Source organism: Myotis davidii, unplaced genomic scaffold (assembly GCF_000327345.1).
Source record: "Myotis davidii unplaced genomic scaffold, ASM32734v1 scaffold158, whole genome shotgun sequence".
Lineage (NCBI taxonomy): Eukaryota > Metazoa > Chordata > Mammalia > Chiroptera > Vespertilionidae > Myotis > Myotis davidii.
Genome location: NW_006289390.1, coordinates 263,374 through 283,495, shown reverse-complemented (window position 1 = coordinate 283,495; position 20,122 = coordinate 263,374). Strand labels below are relative to the sequence as shown.

The following is a 20,122-nucleotide window of genomic DNA, read 5'->3' as shown; positions in this document are numbered from 1 at the left end:
GCGCACGACCTCAAGACTTTAAGTGATGTCTATTCACAAATATGTCATTAGAATGGAGTTTAACATCTGGCTGTCTACCATGGTTGGGAAAGGATGGCATGTTGAATGCAGAAGCCAGGAAATTCTCAAGGTTCTGTGTTTTTTCTTTTTTAAAAAAATTTTTTTTAATTGATTTCAGAGAGGAAAGGAGAGGAAGAGAAACAGAAACACCAAAGATGAGAGATAATTATTGATTGGCTGCCTCCTACACTACCCCTAGTGGGAATTGAACTCGCAACCTGGGCCTATGCCCTTTGATTACAGTCAAACTCAGGGCCCTTCAATCTGCAGGCTGATGCTCTATTCACTGAGCTACACTTGCTAGGACAAGGTTCTAGGTTTCTTAAAAAATCATTTAGACTTTCCAAACCAAGTACATTTTATGTTGCAGTCTGGTACCAGAGAGAGCCTAGTTGACATATGAGGTGTACACGTTGGTGAGTATCACTGTGTGCATGGCATTCTGCTAAACAGTTTACATGAATTATCTCACTGAATTTCCATAAAGTCCTGCTGAGATTAGTGGTAGACCTCAAATTCAGATACATGCTATCTTGTTTAAAAGTCTCTCTCTTTACCATCTATCAGTTATCTACTCATATACATGTATATACACATATACATGTCCTATACAATAAAAGCCTAATATGCAAATTGTCCCTATGGTTGGTCATTCGACCTGGAGTTTGACTACTTGCTATGATGTACACCGACCACCAGGAAGGCAGCGTGGAATACGGCTGGCATCGGCAACAGGGTGCTGGCAGAGGGCAGCATTGGAGGCACTGCCGGCCCCGATGGGCACCGACGAATGCTGGCCTGTGGCGTGATGGTGGAGGTGAGCGGGCACTGCCAGGCCAAGTTGGTGCTCAGAGGAGGGCCTGATTACCCTGCCTCTCACCCATAGACTGCGACCAGTGGTGGTGGTGACGGGGCTTCTTCCTGGCTCCCAGGCACTGAGGGAGCTCGGTGGGGGACCTGGCCCGCCCCAATTGATCACCCCACAGGCGGGATGGTGGAGCAGGTGAGGGGGTGGCACCAGCCCATGGCATGCTACCAGCCGGGGCTGTGGGGCTGTGGGGCTATGAGTATGGAGGATGGGGGACTGGGGACGGGTCCCAGCAGGCCACCCCTAGGGCCCCAACCATGCACAAGTTTGTGCACCGGGCTTCTAGTATATATATATATATATAAATATGTCACAAGAATATACTGGATTTCCAATTTATTTTTCTTTATTAATGTTGAGACAAGTTTGATAAATTCTATTTTTTCTTGTACTCATTTTTTATTTGCAAAATTTTTACAAAAAGTAGAAAAATAAATATTTTGTCAGGTCTGAGTTTGACAATTCACACCCATAAATATATAAATAGTGGTTGGGAGACAATAAATTACAAAAGGGAGGGCATGCATAAATAAAATCCAAGAGGCTGGGATAGGTTGCCGGTGGGTGTCAGGGTCAGGCACACAGGTCTCCAGCGGCCACACATCTGCTGTATTCTTTTATTTTATTTTTTTTATTAGATATTTTATTGACGTTTTACAGAGAGGAAGGGAGAGGGATAGAGAGAAACATCCACGAGAGAGAAACATCGATCAGCTAGCTGCCTCCTGCACACCTCCTACTGGGGATGTGCCCGAAACCAAGGTACATGCCCTTGACCGGAATCGAACCCGGGCCAGTTCTTAAGCAGGAGCGACTCTTCCAGGGCGCCCTTGACCCTCTTGAAGGCCTTCATCTCTTGTGGCGACAGAGACTTAAATTGGCCCATGTGGCAGCCCCTTGCACCCAGGAGGGTCCTGGGGGGCGTAGGGGCAGGAGCTGCTCCTGTCCTGGTCAGCACCGAGGCCATCAGCATCAGCACCAGCACCAGCGTGCAACACACAGCCAAGTCCAGCTTCATCCTGGCCTCTGGTCTCTGGTCTCTGTCAGCAGATGGGGATCCAAGTGTCCACTCAGAGCCTGTCACCTGGGTCTCACCCAGCCTTGGTTGGTGTCTCTGGTCTCAAAATCCTTTTCTGGGTCTCAGCCTTCTGCTCTGTCTGGATCTCTGAACTTGCAGCACTGCTGAGATGTAATTCTGCAGAGCTCCATGGTGCAGCTTTTAGCCTGGACAGAGGGGCAATCCCACCTGATGTAGGAAAAGTGAAAATGCACCTGCCACTAGGGGAGCTCCAGGCTGGGAAGTCCAGCCCATGCAGGGGTGGACCTTGAGCCAGGTGAGCAGCTGAAGTGAAAGGGAAAATGAAACAGCCTCTGATTCACTTACAGAAGGTGAGGTCATAAGAGAAATCTCAGGATATGGGCAGCCTCAGCCCCACAAAGAGGGGTCACAGTGTCCTGCTAGTTAGGTGACATAGAGACGTGCCTTCCTGCGGGATACCCCAGAGCAGGGAGAGGAGGAGAAAGGCACCTCTAGGGTAGTTGCCACAAAGAACCTGGAAAGTCCAAGAGGGAGGCTGTCAGGAGAGGGGAGAAGAGGAAGCAAGAAGGCTGCTGGGCCCTGGGAGAGAGTGAGAAAGGCAAAGCAGCCTGGAGTTAAGAGGAGACCAGGTCCTCCCTCCCTTCTCCACCCAGCACTGAGAGAAAAAGAAGGGAAGGTGGGCAACTTGACAAACATCTTTAATTGTCCAGATGCAGCAGGACCCAGGGATAGGAGGTTCTGCTGGGAAGTGAGGTGTGGCCAAGGACTTCAAAGGATCCTGCTCAGTGTGTGACAAATGCTTTCATTCATTCATTCATCAAGTATAACTCAGCCCCCACTTTGCATTAGGCATTGGTCAAGGTGCCAGGAATGGCATTGAAAACAAATTCCATTACACAAAACTTGTTGGAGCTTTTTCTTTTCTTTTTTAAAAAATTGATTTCAGAGAGGAAGGGAGAGGGAGAGAAGGAAACATCAATGTGAGGGAGAATCATTGATTCCCTTCCTCCTGCATGCCCCCTACTAGGGATTGAGCTCACAAACCAGGCATGTGCCCTTGACCAGAATTGAACTTGGGACCCTTTAGTCTGCAGGCCGACCCCCTATCCACTGAACCAAACGGGCTAGGACAGAGCCTTTTAATTTTCTTTATTTTAAAATAAAGCTTTATTGTTGATAATATTGCTGATGTCCCCCTTTCCCCCCCCATCTACCCAGTTCCTTCCCTGCCCCAGGCCTTCACCCTCTATTGTTTGTGTCCATAGGTATTGCATTTTTGCATATAAGATCTTTGCTTAATCTATTCCTATACCCCACAACCCTTCTTCCTTCCAAATATATATTTATTGCCATTTTATTTATATTTTTGCTCTTCTTCTCCTCATTCTTCTCCTTCTCCTTTCTCCTTTCTTCTTTCGCCTTTCCTCTTCATCTTCCTCTTCTTAGAGAATACCTTTCAACATTTAATGTAATACCAGTTTGGTGGTGATGATCTCCTTTAGCTTTTTCTTGTTTGTGAAGCTGTTTATCTGACCTTCAATTCTAAATGATACCTTTGTTGGTTGGAGTAATCTTGTTTGTATGTCATTCCTATTCATCACTTTGAATATTTCTTGCCACTCTCTTCTGGCCTGCATAGTTTCTGTTGATAAATCAGCTGACAGTTGTATGGGCATTCTCTTTTAGATAACTGCTTTTCTTTTGCTGCTTTTAAGATTTTCTCTTTGTCTTTAACACTTAGCTCTTTAATTTGATGTGTCTTGGTGTGGACATCTGTAGGTTCCTCTTATTTAGGACTCTTAAGTGTATTTATTTCACCAGGTAGGAGTAATTTTCTGATGTTATTTCTTCAAATAGGTTTTCAATTTCTTGCTCTCTCTCTTCAACTTCTGGGACTCCCATAATGTGAATGTTGGTATGCTTGAAGTTGTCCCAGAGGCTCTTTACAGAACCTCATATTTTTTTATTCTTTTTTCTTTTTGCTCTTCTGATTCAGTGTTTTTAGCTTCCTCATATTCCAAATCATTGATTTGATTCTTGGGATGCTCTACTCTACTGTTGAATACCTGTAAATTATTCTTTATTTCAGTTAGTGTATACTGAATTTCTGACTGGTCCTTTTTCATGTCTTTGAAATTCTCACTAAGATCCTTGAAAGTTTCACTAAGTCCCTTGAAACTCTCATTAAGATCTTTGAGCAACATTATAATCAGGAGTTTTCTTGATTCCATTTCATTCATTTCTGACATGTTTCTTTGTCTTTGCATTTTGGCTGCTTCCCTGTGTTTGTTTCTACGTATTAGGTAGAACGGCTATGTTTCCTTGAATTGGTAGAGGGTCCTTGTGTAGTAGGTGTCCTGTAGAGCCCAGTGGCTCAGCCTCCCCAGTCACCTGAGCTGGGCACTCTATGCATACCCCTGCCTGAGTTATGTGCACAGTCTTGTAGTTGAGCCTTGCTTGCTTTTGGTGTCACCCCCAGGACAATTGGCTGTAAGAACCAGCTGTGACTACAGTGGAAGAGCTGCTGTGCAGTAGATACCCCTATGGAGTAGAACTTGCTTTAGTGGGGCTTTGGTGCTCACTGAATCTGCCCCTTGAGTGTTTCACTTATGGATGTGTAGAGTTGTAATCTATTATGGTTTGAAGATGTCAACCTGGTGCTCTGGCTCTCGGGCCTTTTGGGAGGTACAAAGTCAATTACGGCCTGGGGCTGCCTGGCAGGAGCTACAGAGAGATATCTGAAGATGACTGCTATTTATATTGGCCCTGGAACTGCTAAGGCAAGGACCAGCTGTGAGGCAAGGCAGAATGGTGCTGGTGCTGAGTCTTGGGCTTCTTATTGATAGGTTTGGGGTATGCTGAAGCCAGTTTTACTTGTTCGAGAGACTTTAGAAAAGTATGAAGCCTGAGCCAGGGCAGGCCACTGATATGGAAAAAACACTGCAAACAGCTTGGTCAGGGCTGCAAATAGAATGGGGCAGAGTCTCAGGGAATCACCAGGATAGAGCAAGCAATGTGGGCCAGGCTGATGGAAACTCAGTTATGGCTGCCAGTCAGCTCCGTGATGGGGGAGGTCCCAGCACAAGAACAATGATCCATGTGAGCATCCCCATCTGGGAGAAAGCCACCACCGAATTCCTGCTCAGATGCAAGACAATCCAGTTCTTCCCATATGTCCCTGGATAACCCAAAGCCACCACCCAGTGCTAGATCTCAGAGGAAGTGGGACCATATAAATTCCTGCACCAGCCCTTTAAGGGGAACTGTCTGGGACTCCAACAGCCCTGTGTCACTCAACCACAATCTCCACTGGTTTTTATAGCCCTGAGTTGTGGGGGCTGCTCTTCCCAGCTCTGGAACCCTGGGCTAGGAGTCTGGTGTGGGGTTGGTACCCCTTGCTTCTCAGGGGAGGTCTCTGCAGTGGAGATATCCCTCCAGATTAAAAAAGATGCCACACATGGGTTATGGACCAGTCTGTTCCATGCTTCCACCCGTCCTACCAGCCTTGATGTAGTTTTTTCTTCACTTTTCTAGTTATAGGACTTCCATTGAGCCAGATTTTGGGTGGTTCTTTATGATAGTTTTTCTGTAATTATTTTAGTTGTAATTTTGATGTGGTCGTGAGAGGTGTATAATATCAGTGTTTATTTCTGATACTAGAGGCTTGGTGCACGAAATTCATGCACAGATAGGGTCCCTAGGCCTGGCTGTTGAGGGGCCGATCAGGGACTTCTAGCTGGGGCCTTTCTTCCCCAGCTGCAGGCTGCCAGCTGGGGCCTTCCTCCATTACATGCCACACCTTGGTGGTCAGCGCACATCATAGCTAAGTATCGAACGCCCCGATATCCCAGTCGAATTGTTGAGAAGACACTCTGCATATTAGCCTTTAATATATATATTGATAGTCTTAATATATGATAAATTTCTACATTGCAAATATGTGGATACAGTATGATTTTTTAAATCCTGGTGTTGCATAACTAAGGGATATGTGTTTTTTTAGCTGTTATAATGATGAATATTTTTTCCTCTTTATTTTATTTTATTTATTTTCCATCACCATTGAACCCCCCTACCCTTCTCCCACCTCTGTCCAACCCTACAATTACCACACTGTTGTGCTTTAATGAGAAGATTTTATTGTCAGACTATGTAAGTCTTGGATCCCTGATTCACTCTTCATTAGTCATATGATTTGGGGCAACTTTCTTAGCTTCTATGAAACTGTTTCTTAATTTTTAAAATGAGGAAAAATAATTTTATAATAGAATTGTTAGATACTATTCATAAGATGCTAACTTGATCTGTGCTGATTCAAAAAATAATTTCCATTTTTCTTATCAAATAATTATAAACGTCTTATTTATATCACATTTTTGTATTAGCCTTCATGCAAATTTTAGATTATTCTGAAATTTAGGAAAGTCCAACAACTGGAAGTTCTCAGTGTAGGCTTTGATCTTTATTACCAAAATTTCTAAAATAGTTTTATACAATAGAACTTGTGCAAATTAATATTATCATGAAAAATGGTTAAGAAGGCTTATTTCCTGTTCATTGTAGGTATCATTATTAGAAAAGATCTTCTCTAATTTGATATGTATAGTATTTCATTTTATTTGGTTTCTTAAATAGTTGCCAAACTTTTTTTTTTACTATTGCTATTTTTCTTTTAGATTTATCTCTTCTTTCTTACTTTGCTCTACTTTCTTGAGAATGCCCATTTTTCTTTATTTCAAAACTTTACACATGTTTCTCTTCCACTTTCCTCCCACTTTTTCCTTGGGTATTGTACTCATCACTTAAATAATGGTACTCACATCACTGCCTCAGAAAAGACTATCTTTACCTTCCAAACTAGGGCATATCTTCCCACTAATGCCTGTACTTTAAAGATAACGCAATTTCAATAACAAAAACAGAGAAAAGCACATTTAAAGCATAGTCAATTATCCTATTTAATAATAGACAAACATGGTAATTAACTGTACCTCTGACACGCTTCCCATTGGCTAATCAGGGCGATATGCAAATTAACTGCGAAACAAGGTGGCGGCAGGCAGCCAGGCAGCTGAAGCAAACAGGAGGCTTGCTTGCTCCAGTGATGGAGGAAGCCAAGGTTCCCCGCCTGCTGCTGCCGGCCTCTGAGCTGCACTCTAAGAAACAATGTTGCAATTATAGAAGCTAAACAAACCCAGAAACTTGCTTTCAGCTAGCAGCAGGCTCAGTAAATCCCAGAATAAATAAAAAAAAAGGAAAAAGGAGAGGTTGGGAGCTTCAGTCACCCACCAGCCTGAAAACGACCCTCAGCCCCTCACCTAGACTGGCCAAGCACCCCAGTGGGGACTCCTACGTTGAAGGGGGTGTGACCAGGTTGAAAACACCCATCAGCCCCTCACACAGGCTGGCCAGGCACCCAAGTGGGACCCCCACCCTGATCCGGGACACCCTTCAGGGCAAACCAGTCGGCCCCCTCCCGTGTACCAGGCCTTTGTTCTATATAGTAAAAGGGTAATATGCAAACTGACCCTAATGACTGGGAATGACTAGTCACTATGACACACACTGACCACCAGGGGGCAGATGCTCAATTCAGGAGCTGCCCTCTGGTGGTAATGGCGTTCTCATGTGGGAGGAGCTCTGCTCAGCCACAAGCCAGGCTGATGGCTGCCAGTACAGTGGTGGTGGTGGGAGCCTCTCCTGCCTCCTCAGTAGTGCTAAAGATGTCCAACTGCAGTTTAGGCCTGCATCCTGCTGGCAAGTGGTCATCCCCCGAGGGCTGCCAGAGGGATGTCTGACTGCCATCTTAGGCTCAATCCCCGCCGGGGAGCAGGCCTAAGCCAGCAGGTGGTCATCATCCAAGGGGCCTCAGAGTGCGAAAGGGCACAGGCCAGGCTGAGAGATCCCCCTCCCTTCCCCCAAGTGCACAAATTTTTGTGCACTGGGCTTCTAGTTCTACAATTAAAGGATGAGAGAAACAAATAGTAGAGGGAGATGAAGGAGAGAATGGGCATCTTTTTAGCAATGAATAGGTAGGTGAAAATTCCCTGCAGCTTTATTATTAATCATGTAAATTAATTTCTGCCTTTTTCTCCATTATTTTTTCTGCATGTTTGACTATAGTGTTTGTCTGTTTTTTTTAAAGCTTATTGAGTTGAAAGCTCAGCTTTTTGTATTCAGTTTCTTTGTTTTATAATAAACTAGAGGCCCAGTGCACAAAAATTTGTGCACTCGGGGGGGTTGTCCCTCAGCCTGGCCTGTGCCTTCTTGCAGTCTGGGATATCCACCTGCTGGCTTAGGCCTGCTCCCCGGGGGATCGGGCCTAAGTTGGCAGTCAGACATCCCTCTGGCAGCCCGGAAGCCCTTGGGGGATGTCCACTTGTAAGCGGGGAGCAAGCCTAAGCTGCAGTCGGACATCCTTAGAGCTGCTGCGGAGGCAGGAGAGGCTCCTGCCACCACCACTGTGCTGGCAGCAAGGAGCCTGGCTTGGGGCTAAGCAGAGCTCCCCCTGTGGGAGCACACTGACCACCATGAGGCATCTCCTGCATTGAGCATCTGCCCCCTGGTGGTCAGTGTGTGCCATAGTGACCAGTCATTCTGCTGTTAGGGTCAATTTGCATATTACCTTTTTATTATATAGGATGTCTTCAAAGCTATGAAATTTCTTTTCAACCCAACTTTAGTTACATTCCACTTATTTTTATAATTTTTATTTTGAAATAATTTTAACTTCTAGAAATGTTTGAGAATAAAAATAATACAAGAAAGAGCCATACATTCTTTATACAAATTAGTATAATGTTAACATTTTACACATATAAATACAAAATTACATAAATCTATCATCTATCTATCTATCTCTAGCATCATCTAAAATACATATTGTATATATACCACAGACAAGACAGGCTTTTTTTCTGAAGCACAATGCATAAATAATAACCTTTTACTCCTAATTATTTTATTGCTTATTTCCCAAGAATTACCAAAAAACGTATACAAGTTGGTTTATCTAAAACTGTTAATTATACCTGCTTAGAGGAACTTGTTGAAAAAAAAGTGATTGGAGCTTTAGCATGAGCTCATGTAGAGATAGGGATTTCTGATTCATTCTGTTCAAAATGTTAGTTAGAACAATGGCAAAAATAGCATTGGCTCCCACAGGAATGTTGAGAGAGCAGAGTTGAGTAGAGAGAATACTATATTTAGGAGCAGGTCTATAAGGCAAAGATCATGAAGCACTGATGATCATGGGAGCACAGTGTTTTAAAAAGGAACACAAAATAGTTTCAGAAACCACAGAGGGATTCAAAAGGATAAAGAATATGAAACATTTAAGAGTGTGAAATATCAAGAACATCTTTGGATTTGGAAAGCCAAAGGCTAATTTTTGAAGAGGTTAAATTCTGTAGAGAGTGGGTAGATAGAACCAAAAGTACAGAGGATGAAGGAATAAAGAAAGATACAGGCAGAGCTTTGTAGACTATGTTTCAGTGACGATGTGCTGATGAGAGACAGCATAATGGCTCAGGAGAATTCAGATTATAAAGGGTGTTTCACTGTTTGCTCATAGTTTGGGAAATTTTCAGTCCTGTGTATAGAAAGAGGGGGAGAAACTGAAGGTCAAAGAGGAAGGGCAGATATTCGAAGAGAAAGATCTTTGAGTATAAAAGAAAACATGGGCTCATTTGGAGGGTTAGCCCTGATTGAACGCAATGACTATTTCCTGAAGCAGGAAGCACACAGGAGGAAATGGATGAGTGTTCAGAGCACTTTGATTTGGATAGAAATTGGGGGAGCTCATGTTAAACAGTCTCAGTAAAAGTACCCCTATCTCCAGAGAATTAAGGGATTAGAGAAAGTCCAGCTTTATATTTGGAAAAAAATAAGGTAAAATATTTGGCATAATAGCATTGGGCAAACTAATAGGATTTTACCTAGAGATTAGAAGTGAGGGTCTGGGTCAGTTTGTAATAAAAGAAAAAGTATTCTACTTTATGTCTTTCTCCAGGACTACTTGGCAGCCTGGAAACAGAAAAAAGAAATTGGATGATTTGGTTTATTTAAAGAGTTAAATTAGAGGCTATTCTTAAACCATGTATTAAAATATTTAAAGTTTGGGTAGTTGGAGAAGAGGCTAATAAATGTGAACAAGTATCCAAACAATCTAACTTCTACAAATATATTTATCTAGACAAACTAAGAGATAAAAAAGATAAAATTAGGCAAAAATATACTATCAAGAGTGGAAAACGATATTGTTCAAAATGTTGTTTCTCTATTAAATAAAGGCCTTGAGAAGGCAAAAATTTTTCTTCATAAAATTGCAAAATTTTACAGAACTAAACAACCAAATCAGGACATAACATATAAATACTACTTTGGAATGGCTACTAGCAAACTCTGTATAGAACAGTCTAGTTTTATTGTTTAAGTACGAGGCCCAGTGCACAAAACTTTGTGCACGGGGGGGGGGATTGGGGGGGGGCAGTGGTGGTCCCTCAGCCTGGCCTGTTTTCTCTCACAGTCTGGTGGGACCCCTCGGGGGATGACCACCTGCTGGCTTAGGCCTGCTCCTTGCGGGATTGGGCCTAAGCTGGCAATCAGACATCCCTCTGGCAGCCTGGCAGCCCTCGGGAGATGTGGGATGCCTTGCCAGCCTGGGTGAGGGGTTGATGCCTGTTTCCAGGCTGGTCACACCCACTTCAGAGTGGGGGTCCCCACTGGGTTGCCTGGCCAGCCTGGGTGAGGGGCTGAGGGCCGTTTTCAGGCTGGCCAACCCCCCTCAGCAACGGAAGCTCCCAGCCTCTCCTTTTTTTCTTTTTTCTTTTTAATTCTGGGATTTATTTACCTTCTATAATTGAAACTTTGTAGCCTTGAGAGGAGCTCAGAGCCGGCCAGGGCAGGCAGGAGGGAAGCTTGGCTTCCTCCATCGCCAGAGAACCCAAGCCTCCTGCTTGCTCCAGCTCCGTGGTTGCCGGCCGCCATCTTGGTTGGGTTAATTTGCATATAGTCGCTCTGATTGGCTGGTGGGCGTGGCTCAAGGTGCAACGAAGTTGCAGTCAGTTTGCATATTTGTCTTTTATTAGTGTGGATGGCTTTTCATTGTGTAAAACATGTAGTGAAGTTTTTGAAATTCTTAGAATTATATACTGAACTAGAGGCCCAGTGCACTAATTCATGCATGGGCCTGGCCGGCAATTGGGGGCTGATCGGAGACAGTCGGCTGGGGGCAGGGACTGAGGAAGGTTGGCCAGCTGTGGGAGGTTGGCTGTGGGAGCACACTGATCACCAGGAGGCAGCTCCTGCATTAAGTGTCTGCCCCTGGTGGTCGGTGTGTGTCATAGCTACCAGCTGGTAGCCTGTTCATCAGGTTGTAACAGTTGATTAGGCTTTTATATATATAGATGGTATCTTGGCAAACTTTTTAGCACAGAATATAATTATTAAATGAAACTCCAACTATCCATATAATGGATAGTCCAACAAAGTTCGCCACTAAATGGCATTATATTATAATTGTTCATAGAAGATATTAGCATTCCACACAATATGTTACTGATGTATTAATTCAAAAAGTGAATCCAAACAGGTCAATGACATAATGTATAATCAATTCGTTTGTGTACTCTACTGGCAAACTCTCTCTAGAATAGTCTAGAATACAAACAAGATGTCATCACATATGAAACCCTTCTTGCATCAGGATGTTCAATGTATTATCAGACTATAGCAAATTATAGCACTTTGTCATCCATATTCCATATATATATATACAATGTAAATACACCAAATAGGCCCTAACTGGTTTGGCTCAATGGATAGAGTGTAGGCCTGTGGGCTCAAGGGTCCCGAGTTCGATTCTGGTCAAGGGCATGTACCTTGGTTGTGGGCACATACGCAGTAGGGAGTGTGCAGGAGGCAGCTGATCAATGTTTCTCTCTCATCGATCTTTCTAACTCTCTATCCCTCTCCCTTCCTCTCTAAAAAAATCAATAAAATATATTTTAAAACAATACACCAAATAGTAATAGAAATGATGTATTATGACACAAATATTTCTATATTGATATTTTTACTAGCATCTTTAATACAAATTGAAATACATAGTAGATGCGAAATCCATGAGTTAAAGTAAACAGTATTTTACGGTACATCTTGTTTTTGTTACTTTTAAGTTAAAATGGGTGAGGCAGGTGTGGATCATTAAAACAAGATCCGGCCTCCTCAAATCCCAAATGACAAACGTTGATTAAAGTCAGCCTACTCTGATGATTCATGTACTTGACACCTCCTTAGCATGTATGATATAGGTTTAACTATGCTTATTTTCTCTTGTTTACGTGTCACATTGTAATTTTTTGGCTGTTTTTTTCTTGGCTGCCAAATCTTACAACCTCCAGTTCATTCTCCATTCCACTTTAGTATATATTTCTGAAGCATAAACTTTTATCATGTCAGTATGCTACTTAAAAATAACTATTGGCATCTTGTTACCTAGGGCACAGAATCCAAATTCTTAGGTGGGGATTACACAATCCAACAGTATCTGTCTCATCCGTTCTAAACAACCTCATCAGCCTACTCTTGGCCAGTCCCATTCCCTCTCTCCTTGAGCCATAGTGAGTTACTTACCATTTGCAGGACATATAGTCTTGTTTACGCTGTTTCCTTCAAAAAAATGCCCTCCTCCCCCTACTTCGTCTCAAAATCTCTTAATCATTTTTTTAAAGACCTACTCAGCACAAATGTTATCCTTTCTGAAACCTCCCTGACTATCTAAGAAAAATGATCTGCCCTCTGGGTACCTCTGCACAGTCTTTTATATGCCTCAGAGCTGGGCTTCACTGTATAATGGTTATTAGCATACGAGGTACCATTATACATTGTGTTTCATCTACATTTACCAACATGTTATTTTGTTTCACTTACCTGCCATCTTATCTCCTCTATTATTAACCAAACACCTATTATATGTCAGTTACTGCCTGAGGTCTGAGGCGACAGAATTAGACCTAGTTCTTATCCACTTGACCGTAGTTTCCTTACTAGATGTAAGCTTCTCAGGTTATGGAGCCTATATTCCAGATAATGTGTCCCATCTCTTCCCCTTTACTCATTCAAGCTCCTCTTCCTGGAATGTCTTCCCTCTCCACTTGTTGAAAGCCTCCTCCTTAGGGGTCCATTCATAGTCCTAAATCTGATATGCGATCTTTTTCTTTTCAATCTCCAAATTTTCTTTGTAATTCTCTTATGTTACTTAGTTTACTTTCTTTACAACGATTTGTGTTCTGTTTTCTCTTTGCTATCAAAATCTATAGTTTATGAGTATATTCTCTTACTATGCACATGTAACTGATCATCCACAGACACTTATTTAATTTCGTTTAACTCGACTCATATAAGGGAGGCTCCATGCACCAAAGCATCACTTGTTATGGTCACTGAAGCAGTTATTCATAGAAAGTACCAAGTGTGGTTTTCTTCTTCTTTTTTATTTTTAATATTTTTTTTATTGATTTCAGAGAAAGGAAGGGAGAGGGATAGAGGGATACAAACATCAATGATTAAAGAATCATCGACCAGCTGTCTCCCCACACGATCTCCACCAGGGATTGAGCCCATAATCCAGGCATGTGTCCTGATCTGAAAACCAACCACGGCCACCTGGTTCATGGGTCGACACTCGACCACTGAGCCATATCAGTTGGGCAGTTCATTTCTTTTGTTTCCTTTTTTTTTTTTTTACATTAAAACTTAAGCCACACTGTGACTTTCTAAAATTGAAATATGTAGGTTCTGATGGTTATTTACTTGGTATTCAAGTGGTCATTCCTCAATGTAATTGTCTGATTTCATCACTCTATCATCTCCAGTTTGAAAACCAATTTTCAATGTTTAAAGCCTGCTAATGCTGCTATGTTATGCCAATATCATCCTTTATGCATCCACAGATGATGTTTTTAGAAGACAACTTTGTTTTTCTTCAATAAAAATGCATTTAGAAGAAAATTGGCACATGCATATGTTTGACTTTCAGTATTAAACTTGGCATTACCTCCTGGAGCTGGCAGTCCCCACTAAGCTAGCCTTGTCATCCTCCATTAAGTGCTCTAGTGGTACAGCCAACACCTGTGGCCACACAAAAGACCACACATAGCAGCTGCAGGACTCAGATGCCCTTGCTGAAATAAATTTCTAAAGCTGAAATATTTGGATCTGTGACTGGCTCTTTTATGAGTCTTTCAGGGTGGGTTTTCCCAGTGCTGCATAGAAGAAATATATAGTAAATGTACAGCACCTGCTTATTTTGTAATCTTCTTTGGCGATCCCTGATTCACATTAACGGTGTCATAGTACAGTGGTTAAAAACACAGATTTTGAAGTCAAACTGTCTTGATTTGAAGCCTAGATCTGACAATTATTTGCCGTATGATCTTGTACAAGTTATTTAACTCTGAGGGGCCTCCATTTTCTCATCTGTAAATGGAAGTAATCATCTCACCTACTTCAGAATGTTGTAAGATAAACAATGAGTTTATATATGTAAAAATTTTAGAACCATACCTGCTTATGGTAAGCGCTATATAAGTGCTTCATCATTTTTTTAAAAATATATTTTATTGATTTTTTACAGAGAAGGGAGAGGGATACAGAGTCAGAAACATTGACGAGAGAGAAGCATCTATCAGCTGCCTTTTGCACACCCCCTACTGGGGATGTGCCCGCAACCAAGGTACATGCCCTTGACTGCAATTGAACCTGGGGCCCTTGAGTCCTCAGGCCAATGCTCTATCCACTGAGCCAAACTGGTTAGGGCTAAGTGCTTGATCTTATTATCAAATTGAAAAATCTCAGATACAACTTGAAAGCAACTTTTTCATAACGTCAATGGATCAGCCACTTTCCTTGTTCATACGAGTAGTTTTCTTTTTTATTTGCATTTTGTGGTACGTGCTTCTTGTTTATTAAAAAAACACAAACCAACAACAATGCATATGAGTCATCAACACCATGTTGGATGTATGACTGACTCTGGCAAATTAGAACAGAACATATTAGAGTTTTTCCTCATTTTAGAATATTTTAAGAACACACTCTAGCACTTATTTATGTAGTAAGAAATAAAGTGCTAAAATTAATTTTTTTTCTAGTTCAAGAATAAACAACTGGCCCGAACCACTTGGCTTAGTGGATAGAGCGTCGGCCTGCGGACTCAAGGGTCCCAGGTTCGATTCTGGTCAAGGGCATGTACCTTGGTTGCCGGCATATCCCCAGTAGTGGGTGTGCAGGAGGCAGCTGATCGATGTTTCTCTCTCATCGATGTTTCTAACTCTCTATCCCTCTCCCTTCCTCTCTGTAAAAAAATCAATAAAATATGTTAAAAAAATAAAAAGAATAAACAGCTGGATAAATGACAGGGATGCCAGATATTTCATGAATTCCGTACATGTCATCTGATAAGCACGCCCAGTCATTTATTCTTGGGCCTCAGGAACTCCAGCCCACCACCCTCTCCTGTGATAACCATTAGATGATTGTGCATGCTCCATGTCTTTATTTCTTTCATCATCATTCATGCCAATTTTTCAATTCACTTATAAAACCTCAGATGCCACGTATGTATGGTGTGTCTTCTCCCTGCCAGGTACAATTCTAGACCATGGATAGGGCAGTGAATAAGTAAATAAAATGCCCATTGTAATGAAGCCTATGTTAAGTAAATATCTAGAAAATGTATAGAACGTAAGGCAGTGAAATGTGCTAGAGAGAAAAATAAAACCGGAAAGGAGAACGGGGAATGCTAGAGTGAAGAACGGAGGTTGTCAGAGAGGCTCTCCCTGAAAAGTGACAATATAAGCAAAGACAACAATAAGAGAAGGAGTGGAGGGAGTGAGGATGCCTTATTTCGGCATAGCGAATTCCAGGCAGGGCGAAGAGCATGATAGAATGTGCCTGGCATGCTCTCATAAGGACTTAGATTTTACATTGAGCGAGCAGGAAGCCCCTGGGTAGCTTTTGGGAAGTGGGTGTTTTAGAAGGCTCACGGTGGCTCTTGTGAAGAAAAGATACACACTGGGGTAAAGACAGAAGCAGAGAAATCAGCTAAGAGGCTATGGTGACAATCCCGCTTAAAGATGATGGTGGCTCTGCTTTGGTCTATTTTTTAGTAGAGCTAGTAAATATGTATGTCAGCAAACAAAACTAAGCCATATGCGCAAACCCAATTAGGATTTGGAAGTAAGTGTAGATTCATCCTAAAATTAAAAGTATTTTTAGATCACAATAGTTCCAAGTTTAATTTACAAAGGTGCATATCTACTTCTTAGTTAACATAAAATATAAGGCAGTATAAAAACAGATTTTTTTTAAAAAAACCCTACAGATGACTTGAGATAAGTGAGAACTCATAATTTGTGAAGTCTTTAACTACCATGTATACATAAAAAGAAACATTTTCTAAATGCTTGCATGCCTTTGGGAAATAGTCCCCGTTCCCCTCCACCCCCCCCCCCACACACCCACACAATGGACACTTCTTTTTGCATAAAGGCAATCAATTGGTGTTAAGCATATTCTCTAGTTTGATACTGTGCATTAGAGACTTTGATCAGGCCTTGATTCCAGGGTATCCTCTTTAATTAGAAAGGCTTGAGTTCTATTTATTATAATTGAAAGGAATGTTTCATTATTATTGTGGCAGGTAGGAAAATAAGAATTTGTTTTGTCAGTAATGTGTCAGGTGCAAACACCTATGTTCATGATATATGGATTTATAATACTATTCCCATGGTACTCATATTCACAATCTTCCACAGATCCTGAAGTGAACTTTACAAATATTTACTGAATTATTTTTATGAATGATTTTAAAAAGATATTTGTATTATGAAAAAATTTAGATTACTTAGCAATGAAAGCATACATAGAACAAGCACAGATTTAAGCGTCTTTCTTACATAAGATGATTCAGCTGAAGTAGTCAGTTTTCAATGAAGGTTCTAAGTCAGGGTTTGGCAAGCTTCTGTAATGGGTCAGTAAATATTTAAGCTTTTTCAGGCCATACAGTCTCTGTGCAACTACTCAACTTTGCCACTGTAGTTTGAAAGTAACCAAAGATGATACATAAATGAGTGAGTGCAGTTGTGTCCCCATAAAATTTTATTTGCAACTACAACAACAATAGTAATAATCTTATATAATAAAAGCATAATATGCAAACTGACTGAATGGCGGAACGACTGGTTGCTATGACACACACTGACCAACAGGGGGGCAGATGCTCAACGCAGGAGCTGCCCCCTAGTGGTCAGTGTGCTCCCACGGGGGAGTGCTGCTCAGCCAGAAGCCGGGCTCATGGCTGACGAGCACAGTGGTGGTGGCGAGAGCCTCTCCTGCCTCTACTGCAGGCAGGCGGTAAGGAGCGAGGGGTTCCGCACTGTGAGAGCCCTGTACTGCGAGAGGGATGTCTGACTGCTGGCTTAGGGCCGATCCCCAGGGGATTGGGCCTAAGCTGGAGACAGACATCCCCTGAGGGGTCTCAGACTGCGAGGGTACAGGCTGGGCTGAGGATACCCCCCCGCCACCGCCCCGCCCCCCAGTGCACGAATCTTGTGTACTGGGCCTCTAGTAGTAGTAGTAATAATAATAATAATAATAATAATAATAAATTGGCTAGATTTGGTTCACCAGCTATGGTTTTTGCTAACTCTTGTTCTAGAGGTTATGAGTGAAAACCTTAGACTTATGAAAATTCATGGTAACTGGTAAATTCTAGTTATTATGAGTACGTAAAGGCACAATTCTCAGATATGGCCCTGTCTATGTTCTTCAGAATCACTGTCCCACATTTATTTTAATCAAGCAAGTCATTTTCTCATCAGTGGCTTCTTTAGCAATGTGCTGGCCCCCAGTGTTAGTTCACACTCATTCAGATTTGTCTAATGTATGTGAATTATCAGTACCTTACTCTTTCTAAGGTGGTTGATTGATGCAATTCTTTTTTTTAACTACATGTAACTCTTTTTTATTTCTAAATTACAGTTGATGTGCAATATTATAAAAGTTTGAGGTGTACAATCCCATGATTAGACATTTATGTGACTTACAAAATGATCACACCAATAAATCTAGCACCCATATACACCATATATACTGTACAGTTTATTCCCTGTAATATACTCTTCATTTCAATTGGTTCTTTCTCATGGTTTTCATGTCCGTTTTTATGCTGTTGAAGTTCTTACTCAGTACCTTGAGAATCCTCATAACCATTGTTTTGAACTCTGTATCTGGAAGCTTTGGTTGCTTTCATTTCACTTAGTTCTTTTTCTGGAGATCTCTCCTGTTCTTCCATTTGGGACCTGTTTATTTGTCTTCTCATTTTGGTTGCTTCTCTGTGTTTGTCTCTATATACAGAGAGCTAATGGAAATAGATATGGTGCCCACCTGAGTCTCCAAGTCTTGATAGAGTTGCCTTTAGTAGGGCCCAGGGACACAGCTTCCCAGGTCACCTGAGGTGGGCACTCCAGGTATGCTCTGTCTCTCTAGTTGGACTGGTTGTACCCTCCTGTTGTAATGAACCTTGATTCCTGTCGGCTTGTCACTGGGATGGACTGACTCCTAGTCCTATTGGCTGTGAGAACCAGCTGCAACCCAGTGGAGGAGCTACTATTGAGGGGCCCACCCTATGGAGCAGTGTTGGATTCAGTAAGGTTTCGGTGCCTGCTGAGTTTGCCCCTTGAGTGCATTGCTCACAGAGGTAGGTGGGTTGTAATTCAGCATTGTCTGAAATTGTTTGCCAGGTGCACTGGCACTGGAGCCTCACAGGAGGTGTAGGCCACGGTCACCTGCCACCTGTGTTCTGCCCAGGGCTACTCAGCATGAGCTACAGAGCAATCTACAGAGGGCTGCTATTTGTGCTGGGCTTGGAGGTGCCGGGGAGAGGCCACGCTCCCAGCCAAAGCTGGCTGCCACCAGTGCCAGGCTTGGGGCCACTTAGCAAGAGGAATGAGATACCAGAATGCCAGATGCTACTTGTTTGGGACATTTTTTTTAAAGAAGTATACTTCTGCTTCTTTTTTAAAATCTTTACCTGCAGGTATGTTTATTGATTTCCTTCTTTCTTTCTTTTTTTTTTTTTAGAAAAAGAGAAAGGGAGGGAGAGAGAGAGGAGAGAGAAACATCGATTGGTTGCCTCCTGTACAAGCTCCAACTAGGCATAGAATCTGCAACCTAGGTGTGTGTCCTGACCCGGAGTCAAACCTGCAATCTTTTGGTGTACATGAAGATGCTCCAACCAACTGAGCCACCGGTGGGGCTGCTTGAGAGATTTGAGGAAAGTTAACAGCATGATCCAAGAGAGGCCCTTTGTACGAAAAACCCACTGGAAAACAGCTTGGGAGCCCACAGGTTTCGTAGGGCAGGGTCTCACGGAATCACCAGGGCTGGGCAAACAGTGTGGGAGAATTAATGGAAGCTCCGATATGGTGCCCACCTGCCAAGCCTGTGAAGGGAGGGTTCAGCGTAGGGACAATGGCTCCTTCCAGCACTTCTGTCTGGGAGAAAACTGCTCCTCTAGCCCTCATCTTGGAGTCAGACAATTTTAGTTCCTCCCCATATGACTCGGTGCCTTCAGAGCTGCTGCCCCAGTGCTGGAGCTTGGAGCCAGTGAGTCTGCGTAAGTCTGTGTGGGCCCTTTAAGAGCAACGCCCGGGTCTTTAGCAGCCCTCCGTTTCCCTTAGCCACAATCCACACTGGTTCTGATAGCCAAAAGTTTTGGGGACTTCTCTTCCTGGCACTAGAGCCCTGGGCTAGGGGGCCTGGTGTGGATCCAGGACCCCTCATGTCTCAGGGGGGATCTCCCCAGCTGAGCTATACCTCCTGATTTTTATCTGCCACAGGCATGTCGGACTACTAGACAGTTTCAGGCCCTCTTACCAGTGTGGGGGTGGCTTCTTTGTATCCTTACTTATAAGACATCTGTTCGGCCAGCTTTCAGGGCCTCAAATGACCCTTTCACAGGGGTCGCCTAAGACCATCCTGCCTATCAGATATTTACATTATGATTCATAACAGTAGCAACATTACAGTTATGAAATAGCAACGAAAATAATTTTATGGTTGGGTCACAACATGAGGAACTGTATTTAAAG

The 20,122-nt window shown here is 42.6% G+C and overlaps 2 protein-coding genes across 8 annotated transcripts in view; both read right to left on the bottom strand.

Moving 5' to 3' along the window:
- The window catches only part of LOC102774772 (interferon lambda-3), a 17,479-nt gene extending 15,294 nt beyond the window's left edge, over window positions 1–2,185 (bottom strand). The window contains exon 1 of the mRNA XM_006761471.2: window positions 1,744–2,185. Coding sequence (XP_006761534.1) covers window positions 1,744–1,946 — 203 coding nt within the window. The 5' untranslated portion in view covers window positions 1,947–2,185. The remainder of the gene's footprint in view (window positions 1–1,743) is intronic.
- GRIA4 (glutamate ionotropic receptor AMPA type subunit 4) overlaps window positions 1–20,122 on the bottom strand; it is a 417,768-nt gene that overhangs the window by 248,760 nt on the left and 148,886 nt on the right. The gene's annotated exons all lie outside the window — the stretch shown is intronic.